Source organism: Pogona vitticeps, chromosome 9 (genome assembly GCF_051106095.1).
Source record: "Pogona vitticeps strain Pit_001003342236 chromosome 9, PviZW2.1, whole genome shotgun sequence".
Taxonomy (NCBI): Eukaryota; Metazoa; Chordata; class Lepidosauria; order Squamata; family Agamidae; genus Pogona; species Pogona vitticeps.
Window position 1 is genome coordinate 16,459,636 of NC_135791.1, and position 17,198 is coordinate 16,476,833.

The 17,198-nt window shown below is 42.0% G+C and overlaps 1 protein-coding gene across 1 annotated transcript; it reads left to right on the top strand.

The window, feature by feature from the left end:
* Nucleotides 1–4,861: 4,861 nt before the first annotated feature.
* Nucleotides 4,862–16,879, top strand: LOC110089676 (trypsin). Its single transcript, XM_020812929.3, has 5 exons — nucleotides 4,862–4,978; nucleotides 10,587–10,743; nucleotides 12,554–12,807; nucleotides 14,005–14,141; nucleotides 15,380–16,879. The coding sequence occupies exons 1-5, from the start codon at nucleotides 4,936–4,938 to the stop codon at nucleotides 15,530–15,532; spliced, it is 744 nt and encodes a 247-aa protein (XP_020668588.3). The 5' UTR covers nucleotides 4,862–4,935; the 3' UTR covers nucleotides 15,533–16,879.
* The last annotated feature ends 319 nt before the right edge of the window (nucleotides 16,880–17,198 follow it).

Consider the following 17,198-nt stretch of genomic DNA (forward strand, 5'->3'; position numbering starts at 1 on the left):
TTTTAAGTCAAGTTCCTTGTTGATTATCTCAGTCCAGGCCAGGTGACAAAAGCACTCAATATAAAAGTAAAGTTCTTTGTTTCGAACCTCTGGGAAAGTCTATGTGGAGTCCTTCTTTTTGTGGTGCTGTGATGTAGGTGGAGGTGGGGCAGTATAAAATTCCTCCTCATGCTGTTGGCATATTTCCTCCTCTTGTGGTGGAGAGTTGTGGCACAGCTTGAATGTTGTTATCTTGGTTGTTGTCATAGTTGTGGAAAAAATATTTGCATCTTAGTCTGTGGAAAAAGGCTTCTAGGTCTCCAGAGAGCCGTATCATCTGTTTGGGTCTGGTGGGAAAGAAAGACAGGTTCTGTGAATGGACTGATTTTCTGCTTGGCTTACTTTCTGGCTGGATAAATTTATCATGTTCTTTTGTAAGTCCACGGTGTTCTTGTTGTGGGCCAAGTGGCTCTGTAGTAGATTAGATAATTTATTGAAAACTGTTTCTCCATTTCTATTTAAATTCTCCTTCTCTGCTTCACAGAGCTTCCTTCAGTCCTCTTATATGTCTTACCAAACTTGGAATCTAAAGTGAATGACGAAGAGAAATTATTGATAATCCTGTATTAATTATGTATTGCTAAGTATCCTGTTTTTAACCTGTATTAGTTTGTGTCTAAATCTATCTGCAGAGATGTACTCTGGGTTTTTTTTTAACCCCAAGGAAGTCGTGTGGTCATTAGAATAGAATAGAATTGTGCCATCAAGTAAATTCTGACTTATAGTGGCCTTTTCCAGGTTTCGCCAGGTAGACAATATTCAGAAGTGGTTTATTGTTCCCTTCTTCTGGGGATGCCCTGGGACTGTGCAGCTTGCCTGAGGCCACACAGGCTGGCTCTTCTGGGATGCAGAGTGAGGAATTACACTTGCAAGCAATTTAAACCACTGAGCGATCCAGCTAGCTTTGTCATCCTTTCCTCACAAGTGTAGAAAAACATGACACCTGTTATTCTCAAACTGTAACATCATGTCTTTCCTGAAAAATCACTAGCTAACAGTACTGATTCCTGCATGAAGGGGTCTTTGTAATTTGGGCCAAGCTTTGAAACTTGGTATGTTAAGGTGAACAAAATAAGAGTTGTTTATGACATAACATTCTGGGAGGCTTACCAGATATCCCCAAAATGTATCAATGTCAGGAACATCCTGACAACACCACCCTGCATGATGAATAATGTGTCCTTCATTGCTGGGTTTTGCTTTGTTTTTTGAGTTCTATAGGTCAGTTTATCAGTCTCATGGTCTGGGAAATATTTCGTATGCTACCTGATATGTCCTGGGATCCGCATCCAGTAAATCTTTTCCTTTCTCTCTATTATGTTTTCCGTTCCTTTACGAAAATCTCTTCAAATCAAGACAAACCCCCATGATAATTATCAGCCCTCTCAGCTGAGGCCTTTTTATTTTATTTCCTTATATGTTCATTTAATCTATAGCTTACCTTTTATCCAAAAAGACAGTCTGGTGTGGTGGATACAGCAAAGATGAGAATTTAGGAGACCTGGATGCAAATCCCCACTCTGCCATAGGAACTCACTAGGGGTGGTAATGGTAGAACTACCAGTTAAATATCTTATATACTTTGAAAATCCTAGTCATATCTCTGTAAGTCAGATGCAAATTGACAGTGCATAACATTTCCTCCAAAGAGCTTGCTGTGCCAAACATTACGGTACTTTCTTTTCCCCCTGCTTGAACTTCACAACCACGTGCAATAGGTCGGAGTCCAGAAACAGACGTTACAGATACCCATCACCAGAGCAAAAAGCACTGCATAATTTCAGAGAGGAGACTGAGGCAGTCTTTTTCTGTTTGCAGAATAAGACTTCAGAAGACTGGCTTGGCGTAGTGGTTAAACTGCAGTGCTGCAGTCAAGCCTCTGCTCAAGATGTGAGTTCAGTCCCAACGGAGTCAGGTACCTGGCTCAAGGCTGACTTGGACTCCATCCTTCCCAAATCTGTAAAATGAGTACCCAGCAAGTGCTCCACGCATTATTATGTTGTAAATCTCCATGCACCATAGGGCAGTATATACAATAAATAAATTCTCTCCAGAGGTCTGATCTGGCCACAGTGATACATGCCCTAGTTCCATCTTGGCTGGATTACTGTAACATGCTCTGCGTGGGGCTGCTGTCGGAAAGTGTTTGGAAACTCCCGAGAGTCCAAAATGCCACAGCCAGATTGTTAACTAGAGCTGGTTACAGGCAACATATAACTCCCACGTTATAGCAGCCCCACTGGCTGCTAATCTGTTTCTGAGCACAATTCAAAGTGTTGGGTTTAACCTATCAAGCCCTAAACAGCTTCGGTCCAAGCTGTCTAAAAGATCGTATCTCCCTCTATGAGCCTGCCCAGGCATTAAGATCATCAGCGGAGGCCATTCTCCTAGCCCCACCACCCACACAGGTGCAGTTGGTGGGGGACACGGGAGAGGGCCTTCTCTGTTGCTTCTCCCAGATTCTGGATCTCCCTCCTACAGGAAGCTAAGCTGACCTGATTTTTGCTGTCCCTCCACAAGCAGGCAAAGACTTTTCTCTTCAAGCAGGCATTTATTTTATCACTAGTGGTCTGAGAGGGGATTTTAAATGAATGGTTGTGCTCTGTTGTTTTAAATCTGCTTTAATATTGATTTTTATTTACCACTATAATATAATACTTGTTTAATTGGTTGTTGTAGGTTTTGCAGGCTGTTTGGCCGTGTTTGGAGGTTTTTTCTTCCTAACGTTTCGCCAGTCTCTGTGGCCGGCATCTTCAGAAGACAGGAGCTAGAACTCAGAGAACACAGAGAGAGTTCTAACTCCAGTCCTCTGAAGATGCTCATGGCCACAGAGACTGGCGAAACGTTGGGAAGAAAAACCTTCAGAACACAGCCAAAGAGTCCAAAAAACTTACAACAACCATCGGATCCCGGCCATGAAAGCCTTTGAGAATACATTTGTTTAATTCTTTTTAAATATTTTATATACTTACTGTTTTAGCTTTTAAATACTGTTTTTAGTGATGTAAGCCAAAGGGGACGTGGGGTTAAACCGCAGAAGCCTCTGTGCTGCAAGGTCAGAAGACCTGCAGTCGTAAGAACAAATCCATGCAACGGAGTGAGCCCGTTTGTCCCAGCTCCCGCCAACCTAGTGGTTCGAAAGCATGCAAAATGAAAAAAAAAAGCGAGTAGATAAATAGGGACCACCTCGGTGGGAAGGTAACAGCGTTCCGCGTCTAGTCGCGCTGGCCACATGACCACGGAAGATTGTCTTCAGACAAACGCTGGCTCTATGAGTTGGAAAAAGAGATGAGCACTGCCCCCTAGAGTCAGACACAGACTGGACAAATTTTCAAGGGGAACCTTTACCTTTACCTAAACCTCCTTGGGTCCTTTTAAGGAGGAAGGCAGAATGAATAAATAAATAAATAAATAAATAAATAAATAAATAAATAAATAAATAAATAAATAAATAGACTCTCACACAATTCCTGAAGACTGAAGATCAGACATAGCAATCTAATTTGGCATTTCCTGCTGTGATACTCAATTACTCTGACTGTTGTTGTTATTTGCCATCAAGTCACTTCCTACTGCTCAGTTCTTGTAAACTCAAGCCTGTGGCTTCCTTTAGGGAGCCAGTCCATCTCAAATTTGCTCATCTTCTTTTCCTGATGCCTTCCACTTTTCCCAGCATTATTATATTTTCCAGAGAATCCTGCCTTCTCATGAGGTGCCTAAAGTAGGACAGCCTCAGTTTCAACATTTTTGCCTCGGAAAATAGTTCAGGCTTGGTTTGATCTAGGACCTACGGTTCATTTTGCTGGCAGTCCAAGATATCTGTAAAGCTCTCCTCCAGCACCACATTTTGAATGAATCCAATTTTTTTCTGTCTGCATTCTTCACTGTCCAGCTTTCACATCCAGACATGGTGATCAGAAATAGAAGAGTGTGAATGATCTTATTCTTGGTCTTCTGTGGCACATATTTACACTTCATGATCTTTTCTCATTCCTTAATTGCTGCCCTTCTTAGTCTCAGTCAACTTCTGATTTCTTGGCTGCAGTCTCTTGATTGATGATTGAACCAAGATATACAAAATCTTTAATTATTTTTTGTAGCTTTGTAGTTCTTAATATTTTTGTCTTCTTATCATCCAGCTGCAATCCTGCTTTGGCACTTTCTTGTTTCATTTTCACTAAAGTCCTTTCAAAGTCCCTTCAGCCAAGAAAAGGGTGTGATCTGCATATCTTAATTTGCTGTTTTTTCCCACCAGTTTTCACCCCTCCTTCATCTGAATCTAGTCTGCCTTTCCGTATAATATGTTCTGCATACAGACGGAGCAGATAAGGGGATAAAATGCACTTTTATCTGACACCTCTGCCTATAGGAAACCATTCTGTCTCCCGGTATTCTGTCCTAATGGTAGCTTCTTGATTACTTTTATTAGTTAAGTATTTTCCCATTCTTACTACAGTATCTCCAATACCAGCTTCTGGACCAAGGTCACTCAATAGTTTTGCAGCTCCTGAGGATTTTAACCTTGATCCCCCAATTACCATGCCAGCAATCTAATCACGATGCCATATTGTCAGTTTGTGTCACTTAAAAAACGCATGCTACAGATGCATTCCAGACTGGGCTTAGATTTAATGACTTACTCAAAACAGCCTGGGTCTCTTTTTCCATCTGTACTATTCGCTTTGAACTTGGGACCTTCCCACCTGACTCACCAAAGCACCCACTCCATTCTTCAAAACAAGCATCGTGACTGGTGCATGGGTGGGAAGCTTCATGTAAATTCAAAGAGAAAGGTGAAGCCACAAACAGAGAGGCATATTCATTTATCTCTGAACTTTACATTCTGTGAAGTATAGCACTACAGTATACATTGCACATCCTCTTGGTCTCGGCATCATGGAGCAACTTCTGAATATGGTGCTATTTCTGGCTTCTACAGGTAAGACACTGGGTGTTTACGCAGCTGCAAATATGTGTGTATGTGGGCAGGGAACTGACCATTCATGTCGGTCTCTCATAGACGGGTGAAGCTTAAAGTAGCTTGTTTTCGGCTTGCGACCTGTTGTCGTACAGTTGTGAGGATACATTTATTCGCATCAGCCCGCCATGATGACTTTTTGAAAAAGACTTTATTTGAGCAATACCCTGCAGGTACAATGTAGGTAATAAGTTGTGGAACTTTCTTCCCTATCCTAATTATCCTAATTAGTTAATCTGTCTATCCTAATTAGTTAATCTGACACTTTTTGGAGAGTGCTAAAATCTTTTTCTTTTCCCAGTTGAGCCTTGGAGATGCTTGTTCACACATGTATATCATTCTGCATGTTTCTCAATGTCCACTGAAGGCATGAGTTGAATCTACTACAACTCCAACAAGGTTCCAGTCACACAAACGATAAACTTTTCACCATTTCTAGCCTGTTTGTCTCCTGCCCTTTCTGGCAGTTCCTGTTCTAAGGTGGGCAGTTAGGGAAACGAGCTAGAGACTAGCTTCAGATGTAACTGCGGACAAGAATACAGCTACATATAGCTCTTCTCCCAGGAGGCACAGTGGGGAATCAAACTCCCAGCCTCTGGCTCCACAACTAGGTATCCAGTTCTGAGTATCCAGAGGTCATAATGCAACAAGTGACCGTTTCTAATTTGCAATGATTTGCAGCCAACTAATATGATTTGTTTGCTGGGATGGGTTTGAGCTTAGATAAAACAAGAATCTAGTATTCAATAAGCTGCAGACTGGTTTACCATCCTGTGCAAGCCAGGGTTCATTATGTTAATTAATACAAAAGCCCACCATACTTGCTTGAAATACCTTCTTAAATTTAATTAAAAGACATTAACAATGTGGCTTGAAAGGGAGGAGAGAAGAACTATCAATCAAGTCAATATGTAATAAGTAGAGAAAGTCTGGGTTCTAGTTTTAGTTTTAGAGATGAGTGCAAAAACATTCAACATACTGGCATAGAAAGCCCATGTGGATCGTGTTGTGCCCTGAAGGAAAGTACATCCTGTAACCTTCAGGTTTAGGACCTTTGCACATTTCTCTGTTCTCATAAGACAGGACTCATGCCTACACCTGCACCTTAAACATTTCCAGATAATAATTTACATGATCCCTTGACATTAAACAATTAACCTTTGATAGACTGGGGAGAAACACACATCTTTCCACATCAAGCCCTTAGAAATTGCTTGGGTGTCATTGTTCTACAAACATCTGGAAATAAGTTTAAATGGTGGTTTCATTCAGCACTAAATATGGTGCTGTATTTTTCTGGCAATGCCCACCCTGGCCAATGTTTCAGAAGCCAGTCTTCTTCAACAAAAGTCCTCTACACTTAGGATTTTCACCTTGTGGCTCTATTTGTAATTGGTTCCTGTTCCTCGTGTCAGCATTATCATAGAAGCACCAAAACATAGAATAATGGAGTTGGAAGGGGCCTATAAAGCCATTGAGTTCAACCACTTGCTCAATGCAGGAATCCAAATCAAAGCATATCTGGAAGACAGTTGTCTGATTTTCTCTTGAATGCCTCGGCTCCAGTTGAAGGACTCTCCACTTCCCTAAGTAATTGGTTCCATTGTCATACTTAGAAAGGTAGGATCCCCCCCAACCGATATTTAACGAAAATCTGGCTTCCTATAACTTGAGCCCAATATTATCAGTCCTGTACTCTGGGATGACTGAGAACAGATCCTGCCCCTCCTCTGTATGACAATCTTCCAGGTATTTGAAAAGTGCTACCATATTTACCCAAAGCCTTCTTTTCCTAAGGCTTAACATGCCCAGTTCTTTTAGTCTTTCCTCATAGGGCTTGGCATCCAATCCCCTCATCATCCTTGTTGGCATCCTTCTTAAGATGCAGTATCCAGAACTTGATACAGTACACTAGATGATGCCTAATCAATGCTGAATAGATAACTAATATTTAATGGGATTTGGAGACTATACTTCCATGAATGCAACTTTTTTGCAGCCTCATCGTACTGTTGGCTTACAGTCAGCTTCTGATCTACAGCAATTCCAAGATCCTTCTTGCTTGTAGTATTATTGAACTAAGTGCCAAGTATATTGTAACTGCATATGTGTGTGTTTGTTTGTTCCCTAGGTGTAGAACTTTGAACTCATCCCAGTTCAACTTCATTCTGTTGTTTTCAGCCCAATGCTTCAGCCTATCAAGATTTTCTTGAATTTTGTTTCTGTCTTCTAGGGGTATTAGTTATTCCACCCAATTTTGTGTCATCCACAAATCTGATGAGCATTCCCTGCATTCCCACATTCAAGTCAAACATAAAAAATGTTGAAGTGCACCACACCCAGGACTGAACTCCTCCCATTTTGCACACTTAGTAGTATGATTCTGTAACCACCTGTGTATCCACCTGACATTTGATCTGTCCAGCCCACACCTACTTAGCTTGCCAATCAGAATATAATGGGGCACTTCGTCAAAAGTTCTGCTGAAGTCAAGATATATGATGTCTGCAGCATTCCCACTGTCTACCAAGCAGGTTACCCAATCAAAAAATTAGATCAGATTGGTCTGGCAGGATTTGTTCTTGACAAATCCATTTTGGCTTCTAGTTATTATTGCATTGTTTTCAAGGTGTTTGCAGAATGGCTGCTTTATAATCTGCTCCAGATATTTCCCTGGAATTTATGTCAGCCTGACTGTTCCGTAGTTCTCAAATTCCTTTCTTTTGCCCTTTTTGAAGATAAATGTTAGCCTTCCTCCAGTCATCCAGCACTTCACCCATCCTTTGTGATTTCAAGACAGATATTCTGAGAGTTCTTCAGCCAGTTCTTTCAATACTCTTGGATGTAGTTCATGCAGCCCTGGAGATCTGAAGTTGTTCCAATTAATAATAGTATTCTATGACTATATCTTTATCAATTTAAAGCTGCAATCCTCTCCCATCTACTTGTACTTCACATTTGCCTGGAGGGTTCTAGATTGACTTTTGAAAAAGACCAAGCTAATGTATGAATCGGGCATTTCTGCCTTTTCTTTGTTGCCTGTTATTATTTTCTAAATCCACTGAATCACTATTTATTTTCTCTGTCTTTTGCTACGGACATAACTGAAAAATACTTTTTTTTTTTTTTTTTTGCTTTAAACGTTCTGGCTAACCTTAGCTCATTCTCAGCTTTTGCCTTCTTGATGCCATCCCTGCAATTTGAATATTGAAGGAAACTAGTTTGTACTCGCTTGACATGATGTTTCACTACCTTCTCCCAGTTCAGTAAGTCATTATGTTGCAAAGTTCTTGAGCCTCATCCATGGATTCTAGAATAGAAGAGGGGCACCTAACTGACTCAGCCAAGGTTGGTGTGAGTCACAAGCATATAAAGTAGAACCTGTATTACATGTTGCAGCATAAAATGTTTCCGTTAATGAGTTCCTCCTTCCAGCTACTTCTTTCCATGCATTCCTTCCTCCCACCCATGCTAAATTTATCACCGAAGGAGGGTCAGTAGTGTTCTGTGACTGCTAAACATGCTGTGTCCTCACTGGGCTGTTACGGGGACCCTCTCCTATTTAATACATTTTTTTCTGCCTTAAAGTTTTGTTTCCATTTACAATTGTTGAGGTTTCTCTGGACCTGCTAAGCAACAATGTGAATGTAGCGCACTGGTTCTTAACCTTGGGTTACTCAGGGGTTTTGGACTGCAACTCCCAGAAGCCTTCACCACCTGCTGTGCTGGCTGGGGTTTCTGGGAGTTGCAGTTCAAAAGCATCCGAGTAACAAAGGTTAAGAACCACTGATGTAGTGTATTGATTACACAGCTTAATGAAGACATGGAAACCTGTAATGAAACCTTTGCTTGGGCAATCACACTTTCTCAGCCTGCTGTGCTTTACAGAGTAGTGGCCAGAGGTGGGTTTCTTTGTTTTTTGCAACCTTGTATGCTATCTCGTATGCTGGGAAAGTGTGAGGGCAGGAGGAGAAGGGGACGACAGAGGACGAGATGGTTGGACAATGTCATCGAAGCTACCAGAATGAATTTGACAGAACTCCAGGAGGCAGTGGAAGACAGGAGGGCCTGGCGTGCTCTGGTCCATGGGGTCACGAAGAGTCAGACACGACTAAACGACTAAACAACAAATGCTGCCTTTAGTAGGTTTGGTTGGAAGGACCTGTTGGATCTAAGGAGACTATCACTCTATCCAGCACTTAACAGTTTTTTCTTCCTTGCCTCTGAATTCAGTGAATTATCTGCTCTGTTTCCATCTCTTCTGTCTGTTGGAAGCAGTCAGTCTGTTGAGGCCTGCTTGCAAAAGCAGTTAGGTTTTGTTCAGTTTGCTGTTTGATCTGTTCATAACTGTAAGTAAAACAAAATGAGTTTTATTTTTTTCACTTACTAATGCCTCAGAGTGAGTTATGGAGACTGTAAGTGCCAGTTGAGGAGAAAAAGGGATGGACTAATCTAGGGAATTTGATGCTAATTCTGTTCTGTGAATCCCTGCACTTCTGCTTTGTAGCTAGAGGAGTTAAACAAAAATTCAAAACTCCATAACTGTTGTGATGATAAAGTAAGGAGGAAAAGACCTGTGGATGTTGTCTTAAATTCTTTGGGGGAAGGATGGGATTAGAAATGTAACAAAACATACAAAAATATACTTCTCTCTTGTGAATAGATGGTGTTGTTTTGATTACATGAAGAGCAGCATTCACCTTTCAATACTATGAACATAGGGCCTAATAACAAATACAGTGGTGCCTCGCTTAACGAGCGCACCGTATAACGACGAATCCGCATAGCGATCCCTTTTTCGGGATCGCTAATGCGGAGGCATACTGACGGTCGCAATGGGCAAAACTCGCATAGCGACGATCGGTAAGCGTTTTGCTTACCGATCTTCGCTTTGCGATGCCCGCGGATCAGCTGTTAGGCGGTTCCAAAATGGCCACCGGAAGCCCTGAAATGGCTGCACGCAGCGTTTTCACGCCCTCCCCTCGCTTACTGAGGGCGCGAAAATGGCTGCCACTATGAAGGAAACTTCGCTGAACGGTAAGTTTAGGGCCCATTGGAACGCATTAAACGATGTTCCGTTTAGCGATGTTTTCACATAGCGAGGGTTAATCAGGAACGGATTAACCTCGCTATGCGAGGCACCACTGTGAGCAGATTCAGTAGTACTGTACTAAAAAGCAATTTAAAAATCCAGATTGCTATCAATCAAGGCAGATTATATTAGGCTGGATTATTAGTCCAAATGATCAACCCTGTTATAAGATAGAGTAGTTTCCTATATGATGTCTGCTTGGTATGAGCTATAAAGATAATTAATGATCCATAAGTTTTTCTGCTAGTAAGGAAAGCTATCCCTGGAATAAAAGAAAATATTTTTCATTGGCTGGACAATCAAGAGCCATTATTTCTACAAAAGACTCATAGTAGAGATGAAAAGTGCTAGTATTCGTTGATATAGATCCTCACTTTTTTAAAAAAATTCACCATAGAGGAATAGCTATAACTGCCAAGAGGAGCCTACGTTTCCACACTTCCCACAACACCACTGACGGTAGTATTTGTGTCTCAGTGTCATCTCAGACTGGTTCGCGCATCATCGGAGGATCTGAATGTGTGGCGCATTCTCAGCCCTGGCTAATCTTCCTTTCTAATTCTGAAAAAACCAGGTGTGGAGGAGCTTTGATCAACGAGCATTGGGTGATTACAGCTGGGCATTGTCAAGGAAGGCAAGTCTGTGGGACCATTTTGCGGTGGGTGGGGGAGTAAGCATGAAGTAGTACGGGTGTAATACAGGAGCAGCAATTTCTCCAGAACTTCTGATGATCTGCCCGGAACAGAACTTTAGCTATCTCCAACTTTGTTTTCCTTGACATTTTTGGCCTGGTGTAGGGCACAGTGAATCCTAAGGGCTGAAAACTAGCTCCACGCCCTCAGAATGTGATAAGCCCTTCCTGGACTTTTATGTCAGACTGATAGGGGAATAGCTCACCTGTTTGAAAGTGTCTTCGGGTTAAGAACAGGTATCTAAGCCTAGTCTGAAACCACTCCTGCCTGGAGAAAGTATCTTCCTGATATGAAGGACAAGACGATGACCTGAGTCCATGTGCCAAATACAGGCAGAAGCAGATGGGTCCAGCAACTGAAGCTTCTTCTAACCCTGACCATGGAATAGTGTCCTACACCTTCCTGAAAGCAGAAGGTTAGCTTTGGTGATGCAGGATAGGTTATATAACAGCTCTGTCCTCTAAATCAGTGATCCTCAACCTTGGGCCTCCAGATGTTCTTGAACTACAGCTCCCAGAAGCCTTCACCACCATCTCTGCTGGCCAGGATTTCTGGGAGTTGAAGTCCAAGAACATCTGGAGGCCCAAGGTTGGGGATCAGTGCTCTAAATCAGTGGTTCTTAACCTGGGCGATAATGCTCCCCAGGGGGCGATTTCATTTTTCAGGGGGGCAGTAGAATGAAAAGGGGCGGCGTGGGGGCGCTGGAGCAGAAGGGGGGCGGTAGGGGGCGCTGGAGCAAGCCAAACCTGTGAAGATGGCTGCAGCCTTTTTACTATGTGCATGAATATATATTTTCCTCCTATCTTAATTTAGTTTCGGAGTTTTCGTCTTGAAATTTTTAGTTCCTGCATTTTATGCCCTTTTTATATTTCTTTTTGAGTCTTAAAATTTGCTTGCAACTAAATCATTAAATGTTACTTTTTGGGGGCATTTCATTTTCTTGGAATTGAATTTTGTTTTCAGGGGTCATTGGATTTAAGTGTCTTAAACAAACAAACAAACAAACAAACAAACAAACAAACAAACAAACAAACAAACAAACAAACAAACAAACAAACAAATAAATAAATAAATAAATAAATAAATAAATAAATAAATAAATAAATAAATAAATAAATAAGATATAATAAGAAATAAGAGGGGGCGATGATAACTTCCTCAATGGCTCAAGGGGGCGTTTTTTTCAAAAAGGTTAAGAACCACTGCCCTAAATAAGAGAATGGCCAGGGGACTCAGGACAAATAATTTATGGAATTATTGTTTCCTTCTCAGCATCTACCAAGACATGTTTTCTCTCTCAAATAATAGAGCCATCCCTACTGACAAGTTAGCTTTTCAGAGGCAGAAAACATCTGTACCAGCAGCATCCATTGTGGTTGGTGGGGTGGAAAGCACAGCAGCAAGTGTGGTCCGTAGCGCTCATGCAAAAGTGCATATTTGTACACATTTTGGCAGGTGATCAAACAATTTTCACATGTACACATAGAGACACTGCTTCTCCTCTGTCCCATTCATTTCCTCCACAGCTTTGTTGAAAACAAACAAAAATTGGTCCTGAATGAGGAAGGTCCCTAACATTTTTGACTGAGGGTAGCCTGAGACCGACATCACCCAATGTCCTCTTCACCCTTAAGGACCGGACTCCACTGGGAGAAATGTTATCTTTCCTCACTTTCCTCACTTAGGGTCTAGGAAAAGCCTGCCGTTCATTAGAATTGTCATCAGTTCTGGGACTTGGCTATTTTCTTACAGCAATCTCACCATCCTTATCGGGAAGCACGACCTACAAAAGCATGAGGAGGGAGAACATGTTTCCAACGTAACCAAGGCCATCGTGCACCCCGAGTTTGAAAAAATGACCCTGAAAAATGACCTCATGCTTCTGCGGATGTACCAGCCTGCCCAGCTGGGGGACACAGTTAAGGTCATCCCTGTGCCTAAAGAATGTGCACCCGTTGGAACCATGTGTGTGGTGTCTGGCTGGGGCACCACAAGTTTCCCTGATGGTAAGGATAAAAGCTGGGAGTTCCTTGTTAACTTTTGGGAAGAATTTGAGGCAGAAACTAGGGGTGTGAGAGGCTGTGAAGCAGTCCTACAATCCTGTTCCTACTCATTCAAAAGCAAGGTCTTGGGAACATTGGCACTCCCAGAATTCCCCTGTGCTTGACATAAATTGCCCATGCGTGACATATATGACAATATATACATGTAATGCATGAACATATAATAAAAATAAACCCCTCCTGGACTGAGCCACCAGAAGGTACTTACGTATTATATTAGAATCATAGAATAATGAAGTTGGAAGGGGCCTATAAGGCCATTAAGTCCAACCCTCTGCTTGATGCAGGAACACAAAGCAAAGGATATCTGCCAGTTGCTTGTCTAGGTTTCTCTTGAATGCCTCCAGCATTGGAGCACTCACCACCTCTCGAGCTAATAGGCTCTTCTGTCATACTGCTCTAACAGTTAGGAAGTTTTTCCTGATATTCAATCTCAATCTGGCTTCCTGTAATTTGAGTGCATTGCACTCCGGGATGATTGAGAATAGATATTCTATTAATTTGGTGGAATTTTGTTGGTAAGAGTAAGAAAATTTAAAACTTTTAAGATGTTCGAAACCAGCAAATAAAAAGTCCCTGCTGTGATTCTTGGATGGGACGTGTGCCTCCTTGATCATCACAGCAGGGCAAGTTTATATGCTGGCTAGGAAAGGAGTGAAAGTTCCTAATTTTCTTACATCAAACAGCAGATTTTCAGCCAATGGAATATATTGCATTATATTGCGTTATATTATATTGCATTATATTGTATGAGATGAGATGCATTTATATCCCATGCTTTTTCCAATGAGTTCAGATTGCATACATGCTTTCTCTTCACAACATCTCTAAGAGGTAAATCAAGGGGAGATTACAGTCTGGATTTATTTCACAAGGCTCACTTGTGTCACTAACCATTACACCCCCTTGACTCACAATGATCTGGAATGACAGAATTTGGAATCCAGCAGCAGCATCTTGAGTGCCACCAGTTTCCAATTTTGGGACATGAAGTAACTTCATCTGCACATGTTGTTTCCAGATATAAGAAGGGAGCAGAGTTTGTGAGGAAGCATCCAGAAATTAAAGTGCAGTACCGGTAGGACCAAGCTTCAAACAGCCCATGATTTAGTCATTCATTCAAGCGCATTCATCTTGCAGTAAATTACACCAATACCCTGCAATGTGCGAAGATCAGCGTCTTGAGGAAAGAACTCTGCCAATCTGCATATGGAAACTACTTTACAGAAAAACAGATCTGTGCAGGAGCACTGGAAGGGGGCATAGATTCATGCCGGGTGAGTGACAAAAACAGAATGGATACAGGTTGCACAAACAGCTACCAACCCAAGTAAAGACAGTGAGCAAAGCAATACTAATTGGGGGTCACTGGGGACCTGTGTTCCCAACATCCACACTACTTTAGTCTTTCCCCTCCCCTCCCCTCCAACCCTAGAGAAAATTATGTGGTAGTTCCAACCTCTGTCTCATCCCCATTGGTTCAAAGGGATCAAGATTGTTTTTTGACTCTAACTCCCATAATTCCTCAGCCAGCTAGGCTATTCTGACAGTTCTAGTCCAAAAAAGGAACTTATTCCATCTTGGGTAAGGGTCCAAGACATGTAGCCTCTTAAAGAAAAGGGGGCTTTGGTTTGAACAAATAAGAGGCTGCCCCCTCTGAAATAGATGGCAGCCTGACTCCATGAAGCTACATGGTCATGCAAGCTGGAATATTCTGGGAGTTATAGGTCAACAACAGCAATCACTTTATAAAGTGGAAAAAAATGCTTAAAACAGAACTCAATGCAAAAGGGAAAATCACTCCCTTTAACAGCTGGGTAAACCCAGTATCAACATATTCTTTGGAATAGTGGGCTGTGATCTTGAGGATTTAAACTGGAAAATCTGAATTCTCCTGTCGAAACACCAGTGCCATCTTGCAAAGGCATGTGCAGAGTATCTTTATTTGCCATGGAGCATGGGCAGGTACAGGCTTGTCAAGCTCAAGAATCTCTGTATGGGTCAAACAGTCAAACTTCCCACCTATTTCCATGGGAGCACATTCTGTTTCATCAGATGATAGGAGAAGACCATAAAGGATTAATAGAATTACAACTTGCAAGTGAGAACCAAGCTATGTTAATGAAAGACCCACCGCACAGGGATCCATGGCTTGAGAAGCCATTGCAAAGGCAGAGTAGGAATTGGGGACATACAGTCTTCCAGATGTTGTTTGACCTTGACACCCATCATCCAGTGAGGAATTGTATGGCTCACTGTCCAGCTTCTGGACAGCAACATATTCCCCATTCTTGACATGGAGCTGTACCTGCCTCCTAATTACAAAAGAGCAATTTCTACATGAGAAATAGGAAACCTATATCCAAAAGTAATGTTTTTATTTGCTTTGTTTTCCTATAGAAATGTAGGTCTGTTTTAATCTGAGATCTCCTAAGACTGCTTCCTTTTTAAAACCTTGCATTTAATTAGACTTCCCAATTTGGACTTTTAACATTCTGCTTTGCTGAATCTACAGGGTGATTCTGGAAGCCCCCTGGTTTGCAATGGGCTCCTGCATGGTTTAGTGTCATGGGGACCTCAGACATGTGGAGCCAAGAACAGTCCTGCCATTTACACAGAGATCTGCAAATATAGAGACTGGATCGAAGAGACCATAGCTACACGTTGACTCACAAGTACGCATGACTTCAAGGCAGATGTCCCATAATAAATGAATGGAGCCACTGTGGTATCTGGTCCTTGTTTCGAGCCTTATTTGCTCACATGGCAGAGAAAGCTAGGAGCCCCTTTCAACCTGTGGCTGTAGAAAGTCACTCCCATTTCTGGGTGATTTCAATTGTCTTGAAGAACCAAGTGGAATAAGACTGTTGGAAAGGTCACATATATCATTACAGCTTTTCGAGCAACCTGCAAAAAGGAGTTTTAGCTTGTCCAACTTGTCCAGAAGGCAGATTTCAGCTAAACATAGAAGAATTTTCTTAGTAGTAAAAACTGTTTGGTGGTAAAACTGTGTCCCAACAGGAGGTGGTGGGCTATCCTTTGCGGGTGATATTTAAGGATAGCCATCTGTAAGGGATGCTGTAGCTGCCTTCCTGCGGTGTAGACTCAGCATTGAGAGGGTGCTGGGCAAGGTAACCTTTTAAGATTTCTTTTAACACAGTGGTTCTCAACTGTTGGCCCTCCAGATGGGCTGGGACTTCAGCTCCCAGGAGCCCCACTTCCCTTGGCAAATGGCCGAAGGTCCTCAGAGCTGCAGTTCAGAACAGCTAGAGCAGTTGTCCTCAACCTTGGGTTTCCAGATGTTCTTGGACTACAACTCCCAGAAATCCTGGTCAGCAGAGGTGGTGGCAAAGGCTTCTGGGAGTTGTAGTCCAAAAACATCTGGAGGCCCAAGATTGGGGACCACTAAGCTAGAGGAACACTGTTTTAATTCTTAAGGTGTATGACTTCACAGTGGTTTACAGGTAACTTCTTTTCAATCATGGAATCTCTCCTTATTTAGAAGGAGCTACTGGAATTAGATGGGGAAACACAGAGCAAGTTGCTCAAACACCATGACTATAGCTTGTTTTATTATTTCTTAAGTCAGGAACAGGCAGCTCTCCACATCTTGTTCTCCAATAAATTCTAGCCAGCAAAACCAACTGCTTTGAGGTAGAATGGGACTGATGGGACTTGTAGTCTAACATCTGGAAGGTCATAGGCTATCCATGCCTCATTGACAAGGACAGAGAACCTTTGTTCTGCTGGATGTTGCTAGAGTACAAATTTTGATCCCTGCCACTGCTCATGTTAATGGGATCTGGAGTCCAACAACATCTGGATGACTGCAACATTTCCCACCTCTCTTCTGGAAAATCTGGAGCATCACTGATAGACACTGTAGACAATACTGAATCAGACTGACAAATAATCTATACTGATACCACTGAGTGTCCTCTTTTCCCCACATATTGAAAATTCCAGATTAGAACGGACAAACACTGGATGATGATCAAAAGTCAGATTTATTATAATTAAAAATGGTTATGTTGGAAGCGATTGCTCCGAATCACTCCTTCTGTCATGGAGAACAGCTATTGCAACAACACCCACCTTCCATCCTGTTGTATTTGTATCCATACCTGACAATGACTAAAGAACAGAGTAGGGATTAGGGGCAGATTATCTTCCAGATGTTGTTGGGCCATAACTCCCATCATCGTGAGTCAGAAAAGCCAAAAAAGCAATGTCTACATGAGGAATAAGAAACCTGTTGTGACAAACCCAGACCTACTGGGATATGCCACAGTTTCACTAAGCTGCCACCAACCATTCCCTATAAGAAGTCACAC